Source organism: Periplaneta americana, chromosome 13 (assembly GCF_040183065.1).
Source record: "Periplaneta americana isolate PAMFEO1 chromosome 13, P.americana_PAMFEO1_priV1, whole genome shotgun sequence".
Classification (NCBI taxonomy): domain Eukaryota; kingdom Metazoa; phylum Arthropoda; class Insecta; order Blattodea; family Blattidae; genus Periplaneta; species Periplaneta americana.
The window spans coordinates 56,031,323-56,055,220 of record NC_091129.1 but is presented as its reverse complement, the minus strand read 5'-3'; the positions used below and the strand labels follow the sequence as shown (position 1 = coordinate 56,055,220).

The following is a 23,898-nucleotide window of genomic DNA, read 5'->3' as shown; positions in this document are numbered from 1 at the left end:
ATTGTGGCTGCAAATGGAAAGAAAAAAGATTTTATTCTCAATAAAATATCTTTCGTGGCATAAACATAACAAATTTACTGGCGTCGGCCTTAAAACATTCAAACAATTAAGCGTTCAAAAAACAAAACAAAAAACCACAATTCAATATTTAGTCTATCTTCCTCTTATCTCCATCATCTTGCAGTCGAGTGGGCATGGAATTGACTAGTCTTTGCAAATAGCGACTGTTTTTAGACACGATATTCCAGGCATTCTGAACATACATACATAAATGTTCTGTCCATGGGCAGGTCTTTCATTGCAAACCCAGCAATCTCCAATCTTTCCTATTTTCTGCCTTCCTCTTAGTCTCCGCATATGATCCACATATCCTAATGTCGTCTATTATTCTTTTCAACCAGAGACCCAACCAATTCCTTTTTCTCTTTCTAATCAGTTTCAGCATCATTCTTTCTTCACTCACTTTTTATTTCTTATTCTGTCTTATTCTGTCTGTCCACTTTACACGCACCGTTCTTCTCCACATCCACATTTCAAATGCTTCAATTCGTTTCTCTTCATTTCGTCGTAATGTCCATGTTCTTTCCCCATATAATGCCACACTCCACACAAAGCACTTCACTAGTCTCTTCCTTAGTTCTTTTTCCAGAGGTCCGCAGAAGATCCTTCTTCTTCTATTAAAAGCTTCCTTTGTTCATGTTTGCAGTTTTCTTGGGAAGGATAGGCCTAAATGCGGTAACATCCCGTTGCTTTCCGCACACCACTATCTCTTTCGCATCTTATTAAATTCCAGGGGGCCCAAGCGTGGAGATGAGGAGAGTGGATTTGACTAATTGGGCCCTCCTGACTTCACCGAAAGTCACGGCAAGGGTTAAATATTAATTCTATCAGGATGTTTGACCCGGTCAGAGACCGGGAAATCTCAATTAGCCTTTACCCCCCGCATCCTGGACTAGCTTCTACGAATCGTCAGAAAATCTTAGAGTGTGATTGGGCCAATTTTTCCGAAAATGTTTCCACACTTTTGCCCTCGTAGCTCAGCGGACTAACGTCGGAATTTAGATGTCAACGTCTCAGGTTCAATTCCTCGTTACTCCTTTTCATTTTATTGTGGTTCAAGATAGTATAATGTAATAATACAAAAAGAAAAACTAATAGCAGTATTATGCAACTGGATTTTTCCAAACCTAATATTAAATTTATGTTATTTATATCGCTAAAGAACGATTACAATATAAATAACTTGAATATTATTTATACAGTATCACTAAAGAACGATAACAGAATATAAATGATAAATATCGGTTTGTTTAATTAATATATTGCGAAAGAACAATAACAATATAAATAACTTGAATATTGTTTTATAATGCTAATGAAGGAAAACAGAATATAAATGATAACTTGAATATTATTTAAATCGCTAAAGAACGATAACAATATAAAAAACGTGAATATTATTCATATCGGAATTTCACAGATTTATTATAGATGTATTTAAGAAATTGTAGAAGAATAGTAATTAGTAACAGTGTCCTATTTATTCTTCTTGGTGCCAAATTTGTAACTTTTAAAAGTGTGGTTACTATGTTGAAGTGTATGTGTTGTAACGGATGCTTGATTTGTTATGTATGTGAGTCAGTTATGGAATGCTTGATGTCGTCGCAATGTCGTAATTATAGTTTGATTGTGTTTGTGTGACTATTGTGTATTAATTTATGATGTATGGTACGGAAAGCTGCATATTTGTGTTATAGAAGTGTTACGTATGTGTGTTGTTAATGTTTTTGTATGTTTCAAATTGATACCTGATATTTGTTTTGCAATCGCAATGCCTAATTTACGGATTGTTTATGTTTTGTTTACATCGCGTAAGCTAATTTAATTTTCTTTTCCATTTCTCTTTATGCTTATATTTTTTGTGTATAAAACTATAGCCCTAACATACAGATGTAAAATAGGGCTAACCCCCATTGGAGATACAATAATAATTATTATACATATCGTTATAATACGATAACAGAATACAAATGATGACCTGAATTTTATTCATATCTCTAAAGAACGATAACAAAATATAAATAACGTGGTCCACACCTGTGGAGTAACGGTTAGCATGCCTAGCTGCGAAACCAGATGGCCCGGGTTCGATTCCCGGTCGGGGCAAGTTACCTGGTTGAGGTTTTTTCCGGGATTTTCCCTCAACCCAATATGAGCAAATGCTGGGTAACTTTCGGTGTTGGACTCCGGACTCATTTCACCGGCATTATCACCATCTCATTCAGACGCTAAATAACCTGAGCTGTTGATAAAGCGTCGTAAAATAACCTAAAATAAAATAAATAACGTGATATCCATAAAGAACGATAACTGGATAAAAATTATAATTTGAATATCATTTACATCGCTAAAGAACGATTAAAAAATAAAATGAGAACTTCAAGAAGGCCCGAACCCACGACCTTTGAATCATTAAACAAGCACTCTACCGCTGGTCTACGAGGCGCAGATATGGAACACTCTCATAGTTCCGTAACTGCTTGTACAAGCACATGCATCGTGTAACATCGCCGCGACCCGAAGTGGACTTTGAAAATATTCGCTGTTCACGAGTGCGGCCACTTTTTTTTTTTTTTTTGACAGCTGTACATGTGCCAACACAGATCACGTGCGTCTCATTTCCATTTCCGTATAACGGTTCCGATTACGAGTTAGTAGCTAGTCTCTTCCAACACGTGTGATGCTGTAGTGTGCTCGAAAAATGCTACGAGGTTGTGAATTTCCTTGTAATTGTTCTTCTTCTTCACTTCAAGGATTAGGTTCATGTTGAACCTGTTCCGGCGCCCATTTCGCTCTTGGTCTTCCTACATCTCGTCTTCCTTTTGGCTTATATCCCATTGCTAAAGCTGGCAGTCTGTAGTTCGGCATCCTTTGTAGATGTTAATATGCACAATTATTCAACAATGAATGGAAGTGAAAATCTATATATATAATTTGAACTGGTAATGGAAATTACGGGAAAACGGCTGAACGGATTTTAATGAGTGACCCCTCATTTTCACGCCTGGCATACAAAGTTTTTCGGAAAAGTAGTAGTTTTCAGTGAAATGTCAATTTTCCTACGTAATTTTCCTATTTTCCGAAATCCATCTGTTGTTAGTTTTGAGAACTAACTTATTGAATCACGGCCGACTTGATTGAATTTCAGAACAAAACACACACTACAATAAACAATAGGCTATTACACGAAGGCCATGACCTGCAGGATTGCCGACAATATTTAGACCTCAATTCAATTTGTTATTAAAAACTGATTCTGCAGTCTATAATTTTCTGAGTACAGCTGTGTATTGAATATTCAAATCTACGAGGTGGTTTGATAACATTATTACCATTAGAAATTAAATATTATTATAGTTAATATCATGATGCGGCTATTTTTCATTAATTGTACATAATATTGATGCTATATTGATGACATGAAAGAAAAAGGTTTTGAGGTTATGTAAGTAAATGTGGAGAATATCTTAATTTAGATCTTCATTTCTATAATTTACCGAGTGACTGCTATATATAACTACAAAACTTAAGTAAGATAATAATATTGTTATTAAAAATCAAATATTATCATACTTATTAACCCAGTCGGGTTGGGTCTTTTTCATATACTTAATGGCGGTGTAGTGTAGATATTGATATGTGTCATTGTCTTCAGTATTGGCTCGAGAGAGCGCAAAAATTACAGTTCCTAAGGAAAGATAAAAAGATATTACTTACTGATAAAATAAGAGGCCTAGAATATTTTATAGTCTCCAGATCATTTCAGCAAGATCTCTTAGTAGGATAAAATGATTTTACGCTCTACATTTCAAGTTGTACATGCAGCAGCTATACGAAAATGCTATTGTTCGAAAGCTTAGCAAACCTGACATTTTTTTAACTTTTGCCTACAATCCACAATGACCTGAAATAGCTACTGCTATCGTCCTGACATTGATACTTGCGTTTTCGCGTTGAGACTCAAAAACTGAAGTTGGATAAGTTCAAGAAAAAGTATTTGGCCTAAAAAAATCCATTCAGAGGGAGTATGTTTCATTATTATGGAAGCAAATTACTATCAAAAAGACAAGTATTCTTCATTGAAAATAAGTCTGAAAAATTTTTATTTGAACGTCTAACGAACTTAGTTTGCAGCAGCATTTGCTGCACAAGCCACTAGTATAATATATTTTGGACAATTTAGAAGATTCAGTTTACGAGAACAGATTATTGCTATACAGAAGGGAAGGCCAACTTCAACACTACCTGGTCTTACATGTATGCATGTAGGCTAATTTGTAGCGTGTTTCATTCAAGAAGGTGTCATTTCGTGCTGTTGACTTCTTTCCTCCTCTTAAGAAATATGCAGGAGCCGCCACTGATAAGAGATATTAATTTCTTGCCCAACGAGAAGGCATTAATAAATGTACTAGGAGAAAATAGACACAATAATACGCAAAAAGTAAAATATGTACAATATGTTCCAAAAATAAGCGGCATAGCTTAAGGAATATGTTCATCATATGTAAATATTGAAAATAGTTTATATGTACGTCCTCGGAAATGCTTGATTTACGATTTATAGGCTTTCATAGCACGTGCTAACCGAAATAACTTTATCTTCCTTAGGTGATCCATGACACTTAGTTCTTCACAGTATCTTAGAGGAGATGTTCAAAATGTCCACCTCCTCACTCAATACAGGCTGCACGTCTATGTTCCATGACTCCTCGAAAACGCATCCAGATTGTTGATATGTTTCGTTTTGTCTCATCCCCTACAACATTTCGATTGTGAAGAGTAGCCAAATCTGCCATGGGAGACGAATACACCAGTGCTTTTAAATGACCGCACAAGTAGAAATTCAGAGGACTTAAGTCAGGTGAGCATGGAGGTCACGCCTCTTGGCTTCCTATTTCTGAAACCATTGGTATATTCGTCTCGTGTGAGAGATATGGCGCTCTCCGCAGGTAGCAGGTTATGGACAATACGAAACACGCTAGGAATTTGGTATCGTCTTCGAGGGGCCATGAGGCGTCGATGTGCGGCCTGTTTTGAGGCAGAAATTAGACATTTTGAACATATCCTCTAGGGTACTGTATCATAGATCATTTGAGAGAGATAATATTCCGGTTAGCACGTGTTGTGAAAGCCTATGACTAGGAAGCCAAGCATTTCCGGATCTATGTACATAGAAAATGTTTTCACTGTTTACATATTATGAAGAACAGATCCCTGAAGTTATGCCTCTTGTTTTTGGGACACTCTGTATAATATAAGGAAAATGTAGGACTGTAATGTTTAATAATAATAATAATAATAATAATAATAATAATAATAATAATAATAATAATAATAATAATAATAATAATAATAATTGCTATATACTAATAAATAGCGCGTCTCTGTAGTAAGGTTATTGTAGGTGTTGTTGAATTTGATTCAACTTTTTAACACGGCTGATTTTCAAAGGTGGTTTCTTGATATGTTTATCATTAGGCTATCCGTTACATACGTCACTATTCCTTTCTGGCAAAGGATACTCAGGTCATATATCTTCCAGGCGTTCCAGATACTAGGCTATACCTAAGCAACAAATTATCTAACATTTCACAAAAAATGGTTTACGAAATTCATATAAAATGTGAAAATATCGCTTTCTATGTTAATCCTATATGTTAAATGGGCGGAGTGCGTGAAACCTAGTGCAAGATAGTATTACGTAAAACGTATGCAGAATATTCATCAAATAACTATAGATTTCTACAGCTACTACTTATATTAAGAATGTTCTTGAAATTTTGTTGTTTTTGATCATGTAATGTATATGGCTATATCCTAGTTCTCCATGGTAGATTTTCGGCAAATGTCCTTTGTTTACATGTATTATCTCAAACGGCGATGTTATACCACAGTGACCCGAAAGTTATACATTAGTTGTTATTGTTAGTATTTGTTTGAAGTGGTACACATGTGTTTGATCACCAATACCATCACCAACACAAACTAATCGCATTTTTTTTAAAGATCCGTCTCAATTATGTGATGAACTATTATTGCAAACATTTTAATTCATTTCATATCAGAGTATTTTTAATTTTCAATGATAAACATTTTCCATGAAAGTGAATTTTTGTGTGATCTTTGTTTCTACTAATTTATTAAAAGTTTTTCTGATCCGAGCTTATTTACTAGAATCGTGTGTTGTTCGTTTGTTCTATGTAAGCATGATTGTGATATTTTAAGCTCATCATTTTGTAATGTAGCTTATATATCTAATGTATGTTATCAAATGTCTTTTACTTACAGAAGGATTCCCCAATGTATGGGATACATATACCGCAATGACACATTATTCATTGTTCAAAACTAATTATTGCCCAGTTAATTGTGGTCTGTACGCATGGGACTACAGGTCAATCTCCGCGATATTCTGTGAGATTTGTTTTAAACACATGACTGCTTTGTGCAGATTTATTTCGAATACTTTTGTTTCGTCTAGCCTATCACTTTCATTTTAACAGTGCTCCATTATTGTCTTATCATCTAGCATCGTCTTGAATGGAAATTTGAAAATGGAAATTAATGCTTATTTATACCGTGAACACAGTAGTAAGAAATGGGTACCGTAGATTGAGGAGAACCTCGATATTGCCACTCCATGTTTTGCATTTTAGACTCTGGATAAAGATGATGTATCCGCTTAATGTACTATCATAAATAGATCAAAAAACGTATTGGATCCAGCCTGAATAAAACTAAATTGGTTTTAGAGAAAAATGCACTTTTTTTCCGGAGTCAGCATTCTGAACACCCACCTGGCAGACACTTGATGAAGATCCGAGTAGTAATTTAGAATAGTTGCAACTGTGCCGTTCGGGAAACCTCTTATTTCAGTAAACATCTAGTGACCAATCGACGATCTCCCATGATAAATCATTTACACGGTCAACATTTTTTTAGTATATACATAGTTTTATGGTCGACCCACAACTAAAATCGCGGCACCAATTCTTCATCACTTGATGTGAAGAGGCATCATCTTCCAGCACACTTCTTGATAGATTTCGCTGGGTGTTATTTTTTTTTTATTTTTGGAGATAATTAATCACTGCATGAAGCTCATTTTTCTCATTTTCTAAACAAAAATCACACAATCGCTTCTTTAAAATTCGAAAATCTCCTAAACTATTTAGGGATTAACCTGCAAATTTCTACATAAACAATTAAAGATTCAATAAAGAAACTTCTGTTTCTATGATAAGTCAACAATGTTAGGGATAAAAAATATAGTACATAATGGTAGAATGCAAATGAAGATTAAAATTTGTTGATTGCTTTTAGAGACAAGTTCACAACTTTAGGTTAAGATATACTCTCCTGAAACATTTAGTTGCGATATTAAGGGAAAATATTCCTCGAAGCGAATTAAAAGCTATTAAGTGTATCAATCGTAAAGTGAGGTTTGAATTGAAGCTTTTTGGTATTTCATACATGTGAGTGGTGAAATGAAATGTTTCGAACATTTTATAGCTACTTTTGTTTTAATTCCCTAAGGTTGCGGACGAAGTTCTGTAGTGTGACTTTAACGTTTGTTGTGCTTACTGACCTTTTGAGAGGAAGGGAGAAATTTAATGAGATGACGGTGAATTTCTAGCTCCGAAAATAATATAAAAATACCCTAGCAGTTGGCTAGTAGTCAACTTTATTGAAACACCAACACAGGCTAAAGAATTGAATCTCATCCTAGGCGCCTCTGACCGGTACCGTTCCATAACCGTGAACTTAGAGAGTTGCATCTGTCTCTTTTTTTATCTCTATATGTTATTGCTCAAGTTTTGTACCCTACCTTCTGCCATATTTTTTTGACGAAATAAAATTAGATGAAATGAGAGAAAAGATACCCGATACCCGAAGTAAAATGTGTTGAGAGACGACATTTGTGAAGTTGAGGAAAACTAGAGAATCCTGGAAAATCCCTCATCTTCCGATTTTCTCCACCGCATTATAACTTCATTCAACGCCGAGAGTCGAACTAAAGTTCACAAAATTAAAATTATATCACTCCGTAGCACTGAACTATCAGATTGACTTCGTAACTACTTCTTTTTTCCATCCTGAGGGATTGTGTAACAGGAATATGTCACATACAGTGATGTAATCGCTTGACACACGAAAAGAAGATATAGAAGAAGAGGCAAGATCTATCCTGTGTCCCTGTCATGTGCATGTGCATGACTATATCACCAACGGGTATAGAGAGGGAAGATAGATTTTAGTCTGACAAGGGAGCCGTCCCAAGTCGTGATGTTTGAATTTAATTAATGTTGTAGTCCAGTGGTTCCTAAACTTTTTGAAGGTGCGGCGACACACTTTTGGGTGAGACTTTATTTGCGACCCCCCATCACCATATCAGTTATAAAATTATTTATTTATTTATTTATTTATTTATTTATTTATTTATTTATTTATTTATTTATTTATTTATTTATTTATTTATTTATTTATTTATTTATTTATTCTGGTGTAGTTAATCCTATTCGAAAAATACAAATGTCTGTAAAATCGTGAACAATGACAATTTTACTCAAAAGCAGTAGAAATCACCCAACTTCTAATGTGTCGATAACTACAAGACGAGGAATGTAATATGCAAACCTATTTTTTGCATGAACGTGTTTTTTTGCTGTATTTACAGTTATTGTTGTTAGGCCTTGAAAGTTATAGCTAATTCTTACCAAGAAACTTTTTGCTATGGAAACCATTCTTCATAACATAAAACTATATTGAAATAGACTCATTACAGTGCACCTATTGGTACTTAGTTACTATTACAGTGTAGTTTTGCGAAGATTTTGGAATAATATTGCTCTAAATTTTCAATGCAAAATATATTGTATTTGCAATTTTAAAAATATGAACGTGCAAAAAATTTTGTATAGGTCTAATACACGTTTGTGAAGAGCATTACAACATCTCAGAAATTGAAAAACTTTTCATCGATTTTGTAAATAGAATTTCCCAACCTTGTATCGTAATATACTATTTCAATTATTTTTAGCTTCTTAGACTGGCCTTTCTTTCTGATATATTTTTTCAAACGCTTAGGACACTTGAAATAGTAGCTTGGGAAACCAAGATGTTAACATAATAGCCAGCCACCAGTGTGGCTCAGTCGGTTAAGGCGCTTGCGTGCCGGTCTGAAGTTGTGTGCGGGCGCGGGTTCGATCCCCACTTGGGCTGATTACCTGGTTGGGTTTTTACGAGGTTTTCTTCAACCGTAATGTGAATGCAAGGTAATCTATGCCGAATCATCGGCCTCATCTCGCCAAATATCTCGCTATCACCAATATCACCGACGCTAAATAACCTAGTAGTTGATACAGCGTCGTTAAATAACCAACTAAAAAAACATAACAGCTAGAGATAAAATCGACGGATTTATAATGAAACTTGTTTTCTGATAGACATTAATGGACAAAAAAAGGAAATCTATTCATTCCAGCGCATTAAAGAACTGACGAAAAATTTAGCTACGTATCGTATGATACGACAAATTCTTAGTTTGTTTTTGCGGACATACAATTAACTTTGCACAATCCGGAAGAGACTCAAAACAATCATAATAATGACATATAGATGCTGAATCTGTTTCTAACAGTTGCATTCAACTGGCTGAAATTCCAGAAAAAAATTAAGGAAAAGAGTTATTAAAATATGTGCTTACTGATGGAAGGTTAAAAGTATAATCTTTTCACAGCGTAGATGAGTTTTAGATCAAAAGAATATAAGAATACCTCAAACTTGCAAAAGAAACTCTTACAGTTTTGATAGCATTTTTGCAAACTGGTATTTATGCAAAATAAGTTTTCAGTCTATGATTTCCATCAAAACAAAAGTGAGCAATCTCCTTGAAATTGGAAATGATGCAATTGTGTGCATATTGAATACAGAGCAAAGATTTGAGGAGCTACTTCCTCAAAAACAGATACATTTATAGCATTACTTTTTTTTACTTTAGCTGTAACTACTGAAACTTTTTATTTTATTTTTATTTTCAATTTTGTTTATGTTCTGAATACAACATAAATGTGTCAAGGAGACATTTTTTGTTTTATTTTCTAAATCATCTCGCGACCCTCTCAGCTCTTTACACGACCCCCCCAGGGGGGTCGCGACCCACACTTTGAGAAACGCTGCTCTAATATTGTCTTTTTCTCTTAACTCACATTAATATAATACAAAAATACAAATTCAATTTGAATTTAAAATATGTATTAACTTTGTGACTCATCTTAAATATGACATTATGGATTCGAAATGAAGTGGTCTAAGCAAAGCGCCATTGAACAGTACAAACATTTTATACAAGCTGTTTTTTCACACTCTTCTGTAACACACACATTGTTTTCAACATGCAAAATTGTTGCAAAAACGTTATCAAATTTTCTCACATATTTGTTCGTCACATATCCACACCTCTGCCACGCGTATATTAGCATGTTTTTGAGGACAGGTGAATGAAACTGTTGATACACAACAGAATGCAATGTCATTATGAAGCGCCTATCGTGGAATGTGTCTGGAATGTTTTCACAGATAATTTTATGTCTGAAATGCTCTTATTGCCTTCGAATTACAAAAAATGCACATCCAACGGTTGCACAAATCTGATAGTTTTTGGAAGAATAATATGTTTTATTTGTCTTACCATGTGAATGATTGTTTACTTCTTCGAAAGTAAATATAGTGCCCTCTATCTGACCATTCCAGGAATCCAAAAATAGTAGCGTGTCTTTCTTAACATCTGGGAGAAATACATCTCTTAACCATTTTTTCACTTGATTTTTTTTGTCAGTTTACCGGAACTACTTGCATCGACCATGACATTAAATGACTTACCTTGTTTTACTTTAGGTTCAAATTCCCCTTTCAGTTCTTGAAAGCATAGTATGTACCGTCGTGTTCCTAGACTTCCAGCTGCATAGTTACGGATTTGGACGGTGTACGAATCTGTGAAAGATGCCATGAATTTCACTACTACTGTATTAATGTGAGTTAAGAGAAAACAATTGACTAGAGAATTAAAGCGAGAGCTGTGATACGGTGTCGCGGAACTACGAGGATCCGAGTGCTTGCAAGAAGCGGTATAAGTAGCAACGATTTTCAAGTCACTATATTTCGCAAACGAGGAAAAAGCGAAATGAACGTCTATCATCACACTTCTTAACGAACAAGAATTAGCTCAAATATGCATTTTCATTAAATTCAAGCTACACGACCTGGGACGGTTGCCTTGTGAGATGAACTTCCGTGTAGGTAGATTCGTATAATATTAACCACCATGAAACATACTCAATTTCTGACAGCTCATTCTTTCTCCTCTCGCACATCTCACATGCCAGGTCTCGCCTCCTCATATATACATTCTTAAGTCTATAAACTCACAAGTTCTCATTAATGGACTGAAATATAAAATAATTAAACCAGAATCTGTGAAAGGCACTGTGAAAATGTTAAATTCTGTATAAAATGGAGTGTGTAATTTTTCTTAAATCAAGATTGTAATGTTTATTCTTAATGCATAGAGATAAAATTACTGAAAACAATGAATATAGATTAAGTTAAGAAACATAATTTGTATTTATCAGATTTCTCTGAGTTGACCGTTGCTTTCAAAGCCTAACTGATAAATAAAAACATGCAACAGGAATCCGTTGCGGTTGAGGGGAATAATGAAAGAACGACGCCTTTCTGCTAGCTCATCCCACGGTTTAAGAACTTCCTGTCCATTAGCTGATTCTGCAGAGTAAGTCTTTTCTTTGATTGTTTTCTTATAACTAGATAAATAATATTTTGTTAAATATTATAGAAACAAGGGCTGTATTTGACGTACACAATGTGCCAGTATAACAAAAAACGCTCTGTTTTTGCTCGTCGAATCTTTAAAAGTGCTCAAGAACTAACGTGATACCTATAGTTTGTGGTATCTATTTAGTTTTTTCTACGATAGTGCGTAAAGTTGCATTTTATCCACTATGATCAGCAGACATAGCATCTTGGGGACCGATTGAGGGGAACACTGTGCATGCAAGTCAACTGAATGCTGAAGCATAAGCTTATGTATAGCTGCAAGAGCTGCACATGTACAGCTGTCAAAAGAAAAAGTGGCCGCTCTCCTGGAACAAAGTTGCCTTCGGGTATCTTCGCTACAATTCGGAGACAGGCGATGTTACATGTTGTTGGGCCACGTTGCCTGATATCTACAGTTATAATTGAAGTATTCTGTGTGTTATCGATAGCATAATGGTAGCGTTCAGGCCTCTTATTCATGAGGTCCTGCGTTCGACTACAACCACGTGCTTTTTATGTTCTTTTTTGTTCTGTTTTTGAGAGAGACAAACTATACATAATGGCTCCTTTCTCTTTTACGATTATTTTAGTAATTAACATCAGGTTCATTAATATATTATGCCATGACTTTATCTTTATGATATTGTGGCTGCAAATGGAAAGAAAAAAGATTTTATTCTCAATAAAATATCTTTCGTGGCATAAACAAAACAAATTTACTGGCGTCGGCCTTAAAACATTCAAACAATTAAGCGTTCAAAAAACAAAACAAAAAGCCACAATTCAATATTTAGTCTATCTTCCTCTTATCTCGATCATCTTGCAGTCGAGTGGGCATGGAATTGACTAGTCTTTGCAAATAGCGACTGTTTTTAGACACGATATTCCAGGCATTCTGAACATACATACATAAGTGTTCTGTCCATAGGCAGGTCTTTCATTGCAAACCCAGCAATCTCCAATCTTTCCTATTTTCTGCCTTCCTCTTACTCTCCGCATATGATCCACATATCCTAATGTCGTCTATTATTCTTTTCAACCAGAGACCCAACCAGTTACTTTTTATCTTTCTAATCAGTTTCAGCATCATTCTTTCTTCACTCACTTTTTCAAACACAATTTTATTTCTTATTCTGTCTGTCCACTTTACACGCACCGTTCTTCTCCACATCCACATTTCAAATGCTTCAATTCGTTTCTCTTCATTTCGTCGTAATGTCCATGTTCCTTCCCCATACAATGCCGCACTCCACACAAAGCACTTCACTAGTCTCTTCCTTAGTTCTTTTTCCAGAGGTCCGCAGAGGTCTATTAACAGCTTCCTTTGTTCATGTTTGCAGTTTTTCTTGGGAAGGATAGGCCTAAATGCGGTAACATCCCGTTGCTTTCCGCACACCACTATCTCTTTCGCATCTTATTACATTCCAGGGGGCCCAAGCGTGGAGATGAGGAGAGTGGATTTGACTAATTGGGCCCTCCTGACTTCACCGAAAGTCACGGCAAGGGTTAAATATTAATTCTATCAGGATGTTTGACCCTATCAGAGATCGGGAAATCTCAATTAGCCTTTGCCCCCCGCATCCTGGACTAGCTTCTACGAATCATCAGAAAATCTTAGAGTGTGATTGGGCCAATTTTTCCGAAAATGTTTCCACACTTTTGCCCTCGTAGCTCAGCGGACGAACGTCGGAATTTAGATGTCAACGTCTCAGGTTCAATTCCTCGTTACTCCTTTTCATTTTATTGTGGTTCAAGACAGTATAATGTAATAATACAAAAAGAAAAATTAATAGCAGTATTATGCAACTGGATTTTTCCAAACCTAATATTAAATTTATGTTATTTATATCGCTAAAGAACGATTACAATATAAATAACTTGAATATTATTTATACAGTATCACTAAAGAACGATAACACAATATAAATGATAAATATCGGTTTGTTTAATTAATATAAGATATTATATAATACTTATTTAATTATCTAAATAAAATAACCTATTTTACAAAGAAAGATGTTTATTTGTGTTATAATAATTACTTACATAAAATACAGATTATTTATATTGCGAAAGAACAATAGCAATATAAATAACTTGAATATTATTTTATAATGCTAATGAAGGAAAACAGAATATAAATGATAACTTGAATATTATTTATATCGCTAAAGAACGATAACAATATAAAAAACGTGAATATTTTCATATCGGAATTTCACAGATTTATTACAGATGTATTTAAGAAATTGTAGAAGAATAGTAATTAGTAACAGTGTCCTATTTATTCTTCTTCGAGCCAAATTTGTAACTTTTAAAAGTGTGGTTACTATGTTGAAGTGTATGTGTTGCAACGGATGCTTGATTTGTTATGTATGTGAGTCAGTTATGGGATGCTTGATGTCGTCGCAATGTCGTAATTATAGTTTGATTGTGTTTGTGTGACTATTGTGTATTAATTTATGATGTATGGTACGGGAAGCTGCATATTTGTGTTATAGAAGTGTTACGTATGTGTGTTGTTAATGTTTTTGTATGTTTAAAATTGATAACTGATATTTGTTTTGCAATCGCAGTGCCTAATTTACAGATTGTTTATGTTTTGTTTACTTCGCGTAAGCTAATTTAATTTTCTTTTCCATTTCTCTTTATGCTTATATTTTTTGTGTATAAAACTATAGCCCTAACATACATATGTAAAATAGGGCTAACCCCCATTGTAGATACTGTAGCTACAATAGTAATAATTATTATTCATATCGTTATAAAACGATAACAGAATACAAATGATGACTTGAATTTTATTCATATCTCTAAAGAACGTTAACAAAATATAAATAACGTGATATCCATCAAGAACGATAACTGGATATAAATGATAATTTGAATATCATTTACATCGCTAAAGAACGATTAAAAAATAAAATGAAATCTTGAAGAAGGCGCGAACCCAGAACCTTTGAATCATTAAACAAGCACTCTACCGCTGGTCTGCGAGGAGCAGATATGGAACACTTTCATAGTTCCGGAACTGCTTGTACAAGCACATGCATCGTGTAACATCGCCGCGACCCGAAGTGGACTTTGAAAATATTCGCTGTTCACGAGTGCGGCCACTTTTTTTTTTTTTTTGACAGCTGTACATAACAGACTATGTGGGAAGGAACACTATGAAATAAACAACTGTTTGTTCACCACGACATAGCCTACATATAGTTTGTAATAGAGATGAACAAAACTAACTGCCGCTTTCGCTCGCTGTGTTCGATGCATTTGTCCAAAGAGTTTGTAATACTTACTAGAGACGCATACCCGTGAGTGGCAGACAAGGAAAATGTCACAAATTGAATCAGCTAGCATCCGCCATTAAAGGAAGTGCTTGCGGCGCGAAATTCGGAAACAGTACCACAATACATTGATGTAGCCTGGTGATAGACACTATTTTAAACATCTTTTACCAAAGATGGATCGTGATGAAATAAATATGAATGGTAGAGGAGAGCTGTATTTATTGAAATATTATACGATTCATCTATGGTGATATTATAAAAAAATAAATTAAATGACCCACATATACTCGGGGAAAAGTAAGTGAAATAATGAATAATGGCAATACCAACACGAATTTTCAGTATTACCAGTATTTTTAAGGCCATAATAATAGAAATCTACCGTAATATTTAAAATAATTTATATTTTTGTCCTTTCATGGAAAGGAAGAGGAAGGTATATGGTGCTCAGAACATGTTTAGTGGTGAAATATGAGATGATCAAAATTCTGGAAACACTGATTTAAAACATAATAAGAATAAATTTTTATAATCATAAAACAATCTAATAATTGTATAGTTGATGAGTATAGGTTAGAGGTCAGTACAGGTTTTTTAATGCAGCAGTAGTACGTCTAGTAGTAGTAGTAGTAGTAGTAACAATAGGCCTAGTAGTAGTGGTAATAGTAGGCCTAGTATTAGTGATATTAGTAGGTCTAGTAGTAGTAGTAGTAGTAGTAGTAACAGTAGTAACAATAGGCCTAGTAGTAGTGTAATAGTAGGCCTAGTATTAGTGATATTAGTAGGCCAATAGTAGCAGTAGTAGTAACAGTAGGCCTAGTAGTAATAGTAACAGTAGGCCTAGTAGTAGTGATATTAATAGGCCTAGCAGTAGTGATATATTAGAGGCTTAGTAGTAGTAGTAGTAGTAGTAGTAGTAGTAGTAGTAGTAGTAGTAGTAGTAGTAGTAGTAACAGTAGGCTTAGGAATAGTGGTAATAGTAGGCTTAGTAGGTAGTAGTAACAGTAGGCCTAGTAGTAGTGGTAATAGTAGGCCTAGTATTGGTGTCATGAATAGTGGTAATAGTAGGCCTAGTATTGATGGCAATAGTAGCTCTAATATTGGTGGTATTAGTATGCCTACTAGTAGCAGTGGCAAGGCAAGTTGTGATAGTGGTGGTGGTAATAAATTGGTTGCCATCGGCTATACTTTCAACAATAAACTAGAAGTACATACTGTACGAAACTGGAACATATATGATTTAATTTATTCTGAAACAAAACTGTTTTATACAGATGCTGTCTGAGGATTTTCTTGTGCACTTTGCTATTATAATCCATTGTAATATGATGGCACCTAACCCTTACATACATTGTTGAAATAAATCGTATAAACCTGATTAATGTGTTTCTGGAAAAACTTTATCCAAAAAATGTTCCGACATTCCGTAAACGCATTCAAAAGAGGAACTGCATTTAGAACATTCTTCCAAATATTAAGAGATGCATGCTTTCCTGGTCATCCTACAATAGTAAGCTATGTTATAACAATTATTTGCGGCGCAGTATTTCACCATTTTCTTATTATTTCCCTTCAAAAGTACTTATATTTATTCGTACTCCTCAAATAAGCATGAACTGCTCGCAATCCCGGCGAAGCATCAACTCCCTGTAATGGCGGCCAAACAGCGGTTCAATTTTGTACGCGAAACTAGCGCCGTTGGTGTCTCTAGTTATATTATTACAAACTCTTTGCAATTGTCTCGTCTCGTCTCGTCTCGTGCGCTTCGAGTCTCGCTCATGATTCCCGAAATAGCATTTGGTCGGCGTGGAAAGATTTTGTAACTTTGAATAACATACATAATTGAAATAAATGACATTATAAATGTTTAAATGAGACTAAAATATAAAACAGAAGTATCTTAGTTATCACAATGTTCTGGTTCTATTATATGATATTACCTGTGGTTATATAAAGAGAAAAAAAATTCTTACATTTGCATTTCTAAGAAACATAAAACATAACGTTAATATCTTTTTACTTGAGATTGCACACTTGATCTCAAACATATGAAAAGAAAATTCCTAGCCTTTTAATAAGGGCCTAGTAATTAAATAAAGACTGAGGTACGGATTATTATACACTGAAAGATAGAGACGATGTTTCAAATAGGCTACTTGATTGTTTATAGGCTACATATATTTGCCAACGTAGATAGAAGTTCAGTCAGGCATAAACAACTGTGACGATTCAAGGCTACTTGCCGTTCGGGACTTCGCGAGTGATCAATCTCGGCACAAGCAGACTTTACGTCAACAACAATGTCGTGCGGGTTTTCGGCTTTGCGGGCGCTGTTAGCCTCGCTTTCTCGATCGTTGTTCATCTCTAGTTTATAACTACTCGTCAGTACGGTACTTATCTGCATAGATAGTGCATCTGTAGTACATCATGACGAAAATGGGATCTAAGAAACTTCAATTTGTGACAGAATTTGAAACAGAGTGTTTTGAAGTGAATGGGCAATTACGAGTACTTGCAAACTGTGTAGGCCTACCGTAAACATGCGGAATGACAAAGGGCAATATATACGGAGACATTGTAACATTAGAAAAGACACAGGAAATCGAAAAACGAAAGTAAAGATCTGCCAACAGGTAATTCCATTTCAAATTAACAATCACAATTTTAACTAGATTTGTGTGAGATTATGGTAAAAGCTGGCATCCCGTACTTTAAACTACAAAATCTCCACTTTAAAGTCTTTGCACTTTATTGAAAATTACACAAATAAGAAGTTGCGGCTCTGTGTAACATTAATTATTTTAAAATATGTTATGATAGCGCATTACATCAAAAAAGACAGATGTATTTAGGTTATTTTCATTTTAATATATTTTTATTTAATTTTTTTATAAATGTTCTTATGTAACCCATTGTTCCTTGCAAGCAGTGCTTATGTTCATTTGAAGACCAACATAGTTGTATAATATTAAAACTTAAAGATCCGTGCCTGATTCTGAACTACAAGGTCAACACACATTGAGTAGTAAACAACGTTCCTTGAGTTTTGATGTTTCTATATACCTCCACCTTCTGCCACTAGCAACTAAGTGTCATTGTAGGCCTATACTCTGTGTTGCAGTCAACTTAACTCATCGGCCCCCAAGATGCTATGTCTGGTTATCAGTGTGTAAAGTGAGCTTTTAAAACACAAGTGGGTAAAAAAGGTAAGTAATCACTTTACGCACTGCTGTTTATTTTGTTGTTGTTTAGTAAACTGTCGAAGACAGGTCTGAACCTCACAAGTGATACCAAGAATGCACCACTTATGAGGCAACTAGGCCAGGAGGTAATGGGGTAGGGTGGCCAGTTCCTTTCCCCCTCCATTGCATGCATCGCCAACTAGCTACACATATTACAGTAGTCAGACGTAGAAGCATGTTCCTCCTCTGACACATAGTCAAGTGAGATGTACTGCCTGATAATAGATGTACACAACCTCAGTCAGAGGTACAGGCACTCCTAAAGAAAATGCAATATTCAATGTACACATTTTATTCAATAAGAAATTAATACATTACCTCGTTCTTTCATCACATAAATACAGCAGTACACAAAACACAAATAAGTAACAAATTTATCATTCATATTTATATTTTAGTCCTATTATTCTGAAATTACATCTATAGTAGTCATTGCAACAAGATATAGCATTCAACTTTTCCTAACCTCTTTCTTGATTTGGTTTAGACGGCCATGAAACTGTGATCATGAATAAAACTGGCTCTAGGTCCATGGATACTTACTTCTTAATGATTCTGAGTTTAGACGGCCGCAAAATCATGATCTTATAACCCGTACAACTTAAAATATTTATTTAATGCGAATTTGTGCCATCGTAGAAAAAACATTTTATGATACACATTCTTACAGTTCTTTTTTTGACCCTCGTTCAAAAAGAGAACCTTTACAAATTTGTATCATAATAATTATTCTTATCAGATTTGTACTCGTATTTAGTTGAATCTTATATATTTGTTAGTTATGTGCTTTACTTTAAGTTACGTCTTATATATAAAATGTAAATTAATGTGATATATCATTCCGTAGCGAAAGCTGTACAATGAATTGCATATAGGACATTAGAGAAAAGGATTTAGTTTTTGAGAGTAGATAGTATTATTTTACCAAGGTAAATTAACTTAAAGTAAACATAAGTCCATAAATCATTCGCATAAATTTACCCGTCCATTGTCATTATTTTTGCAGGATGTGGTCAGTCATTTCTATATAGTGTTGTTTGATTCTTTGTCGTAAAGAGGTCTACCAACAGGATTTCAAACTCCGTTAATGTAATGTCTCAAAGTCATTGATTGGTCTTTATTTTACACCAAAATATTTAAATATGTTCTAACAACTAAAAAATTATAAGGAGTTAAAAGAGGATAGAGCAGGCCAATGAACTGACATCCCCGACTTATCCACGGGTACCGAATAATTTATTGCTGACGTCAATGAAGAGGATCATCATCTCGCGGAACAAATAATTTCATGTAACAAAGATATGCAGAACCGGTTAGTCGTTTAAGAAATACGACAATCTGTATACTTCTTAGTGCAAGTTGAGCCGAAGAAACGAGAGATTTTAATTTGTTTTGAAAGTTACATGGATTATTTTAGTAGACTTAGATTCATTGTTGTTATTCAGCCTGATTGTTGAAATTTATTAAACATGGAGTATTGTAGTTGCGAGCAACGAGGTTTTGCTGTAAAATCTTAGTATCTAAATGGTCAGTGCGCAGAAGCAGCTCGTAGGGAGTTTCGCCGCCACTTTCAACTCCATTGTCATGAGACTGTGACCTCTTCACATGCGATTAAAACTTAGGTTCGCAATTTAGAAGAAACAGACTCAGCATTAAAGAAGAAACCTCCAGATAAAAAAACTGCCAATGGTTGTACGCAAACTGTTAATGCAGCTCGTTATATGATATTGTTTCAAAATTTTTGAGTGGTCGGCTGAGATGAAGTTTTCGTTTCAACATATCAACTTGGTTTCAGAAAGACGGTACAACAGCACATACTGCATCCATCTCTGTGATGGAAATACGGTATTTGTGTTGGGAATCATATCGGGAGACATTCTCTGGCCTGCACATTTCCCCGATTTAAGTGCATGTGATTTTTTATAGGGGTATTTACATGGGGATATCTAAAATGTCCGCAAAAAAACCATGTAACATTTAACAACTGAAGACAGCAATTCGTGAAGGAATTTCGAACATCACATTCGAAATGTTGCAAAGTATAATGAGGAACTTCAAAGAGCGATTACAAGAATTATGTAGGCCTACGTTGATGGAGGGCATTTGAAGGATGTCATTTTCAAGTAGTACTGGTTACATGTAAAAGGCAAACTATATTATTTATTTTCACATAATAAAAATTAATTCAATACAATATTTAAGGTTTCATATTATTCTTTTAAAATCTCCTGTTTGATTGGCCCACTATATGTTTTGTGTTGAGGTGGCATAATAACAAAAGTTAGTTTATATTAAATTATTATTAAACATATCACAGTGAAAAATAGAGTGTCTTAGCTGGACCATTCTATGCCTTGCAGTTATTAAATAAGCAGATTATGAATGATTAGATTAGTAATAGTAGAGTTCCCAAAATCCGGAATTTTCGAAGTAACATATGTTTCTGTGTGGCGAAGAGCTGAATACTGCGTAGAAATGACTGGATACCACATACAACATTTACTGTAACAATAATAATCGTGTAGCCGTAGGTATTGATTTTGACCTGATGTTTATTAGAAGTATTTTAATTACTAGCATGTAAACTATCTACTATCAAAACCTTCTACAGATATTTTGAACATTCTATATACTTACGTACAAAGTATATAGGTAATCAGATGATGCTTTTAATTATTTATATTTTAATTTACAGTTCCTCTGGTGGCAGTGAATCTGGAAAGACAAAAAGACGAAGGAAAAAATCTATCACTATTAAGAAAACAAAGCATCACTTACATAATACATCAAGAAATTTATTACTTACACATATGACCAAGAAGTTCCTTTATTCTTTAGCTTTTATAACCAGTCATTTCTTACACTTTCGAGGTGTACTTACGTCGCTTCTGATTATCAATCAGATGCTACCTGTCTCAGTTTCTGCACAGCTGAATATTATCTACTGTCCATCGCAGTGTATATGTGAATTCGATGATTTTGTGGGTCTTTCTGTAAACTGTAATTACGACAGCCTAGTTGCAATCCCCAGATTGAACAACACAGGCGCTATCCAGTCATTGGATATTTCAAACAACCAACTGACACGAATCAAAAAAGGCGACTTCAAATACTTGACTGCTCTCGAAGACTTGAACATGGCTTTCAATGAGATAGACGTAATTGACTCTGGAGTATTCTCTGAACTTCAAAAGCTTAGAAGCATTGATCTAGCTTACAATAGCTTGCGTTTTATTTCTTCCAGAATTTTCTCTGACAATCCTGTTTTAGAGGCGGTTTCGTTGAAGGGAAATCCTCTAGTCTATGTACCTGAAGCCTTACCAATCCTCGAGTCTTCTTCTGTGCTCTCTTTGGATCTTAGCTTCTGCACTTTAACTGCCCTCAACTCATTTACATTCTCGGAACTTCCCAATTTGCAGAACTTGGATCTCAATTCAAACCACCTCCGTGACATTCAGCTAGAAGATCTGGATTATCTTACAGAGCTGACTGTTTTAGACCTCGGTAACAATCTCTGGAACTGTGACTGCAGTTTGATGTATGTATTGAACTGGTTTTCTGAGAGGAGGAGATCACAAGAATTGGAGGGTGATCACAGACCTGTGAAATGCCTGGAAGCTGGAATTTACAAGACATGGTGGACGTCCGCAAAAGAGGTTAGACCATGTGATACAAAGAAGACAAGGAACTTGGTGGATACTTTTTACACAGAGCGTGCAGAAATGTCCGAAAGTAAGGAATATAATGTAGGAACCAGTACATGGGATGAATTTTCGTCTTTGAATGTTGAGACTTTTATGATATTCCTTGTTATGCCTCTGGTGTTTGGTATTGCTACGTTTATAACTTTGGTATCAGTGAACTTCTTTACTAATTGGATAAAATCTGTGAGACAAGTGGAGATGACTGATAGTTCCAGTAACAAATGTATGGAACACAGGTTCTCAAGAATACCACTGATTGCAACACATTTACCAACAGACAGCCCAAATCAGTTACAAGTAACGAATTCTTTAAGCGCCAATGACAACTCTTCTTTGGATGATCCATACAAGTATTATGAGAGGATTAATTGAAAAAAACCTGTCATAAGTTTACCTGATATGACATTTCACTCATCGAATCTATTTAACGGACTAAATGTCCATTAATAGTCTGAGCATCGCTAGAAGTTCCGACTGCTGACAGAGATTTTATAAAGTGATAAAGAAGCAATGAAGGAGAAAGAGAGAAAAATTATAACGATGAAATATATTGCACACAAAGCCAAATTATAACAAATATTGCCTTTGTTGTCATCCTGGCACATTTTTGCTGTGGAACAGTATATTATATCTAAAGTTGAAAGCATAATAATCATACTTGAAAATATCAATCTTAGGCAAAGGAAGACCATTGAGCTAATTCTACAATTATACAATTGTACTCTCAGGTCCAACAGATCTGTGATGGGCTAATTTTTTCGAATTTTACATTAGACTTCTGAACTGTTAGTACAATGTTGTCCACATAGTACAATTATGTCAAGAAATCAGGATATGAATCTGCACTAAACTTGCAATTTAATCCAAATTTAAAATACGACTCGTCATATTTCTTGACGTTAACGAGGTTTTAAATCAAGTTTCGATGTAAGAATAACTCTAAGCCTGACAGAGTCGTCTGTACTTTCTTAAATCACTTCAGTAATTTCGGAATGACTATATAAATGTGGCCCTCCTCATTGGAGTTGAAGTTACTGGCACTTCTATCCGAGGATCCCACGTCGATCAGCCAACAGATAGATCGAAAATTCCGAGTACAGTACAACTTATTGCATTAGTTTCTGACAGAGATCGGTCTATGCTCGTAAAGATAAAAGCTAGTTCAGCATATTCTAGAGACAAATTCTCTACGATGCATGCTACCTCAATTTGTCATTGGCGATTGTGATTTGTTGAGGAATTATTCTCAAGGGAATTTCTATTTAAATTCAACAGCGGTTATGAGTGACCCTACAAGAAACCGCATCCTGAGAGATTACGGGGTCACGAGATTCGCTGGAGAATAAACGTGTGGACCGGTACGTTGCTTCACAAGGACTTGCCTTCTGAAGACTACTCAGCGACGGCGGATAGGTCGCGGAGAATGCCTGTTTTGGTCACCGAGGTCGTCTGATCAGAATCCTCTAGATTTCTTTCTGTGGAGTGAACTCATGGAGCTGGTGTACTGGCTAGCTCCAATGGACGAGAAAACTTCGTCGCTGCCTGCACGCAAACGTAGCTGCCATAACAGGAAATCAGGTGATCCTGACTGCCCAAGTTGTGGTACTAGGAGGTCAGTTGAACAGCTCTTAATGTAAAGTTATATATATATATATATATATATATATATATATATATATATATATATATATATATATATATATATATATATATATATAGTGGAAGTGAAATAGTCTTGCAGATCTTCAGAGCAAATAGCTCTTGTTGTAT

The 23,898-nt window shown here is 35.0% G+C and overlaps 1 protein-coding gene across 3 annotated transcripts in view; it reads left to right on the top strand.

The window, feature by feature from the left end:
- The window catches only part of LOC138711948 (uncharacterized), an 84,971-nt gene that overhangs the window by 5,678 nt on the left and 55,395 nt on the right, over positions 1-23,898 (top strand). For 2 of the 3 annotated variants that reach the window (XM_069843250.1, XM_069843251.1), the window contains exons 3-4: positions 11,750-11,848; positions 21,120-23,740. In XM_069843250.1, the coding sequence (XP_069699351.1) occupies positions 11,750-11,848; positions 21,120-22,500 (1,480 nt within the window). In that variant the 3' untranslated portion in view covers positions 22,501-23,740. The remainder of the gene's footprint in view (positions 1-11,749; positions 11,849-21,119; positions 23,741-23,898) is intronic. The other variant, XM_069843252.1, reaches the window with a different exon arrangement.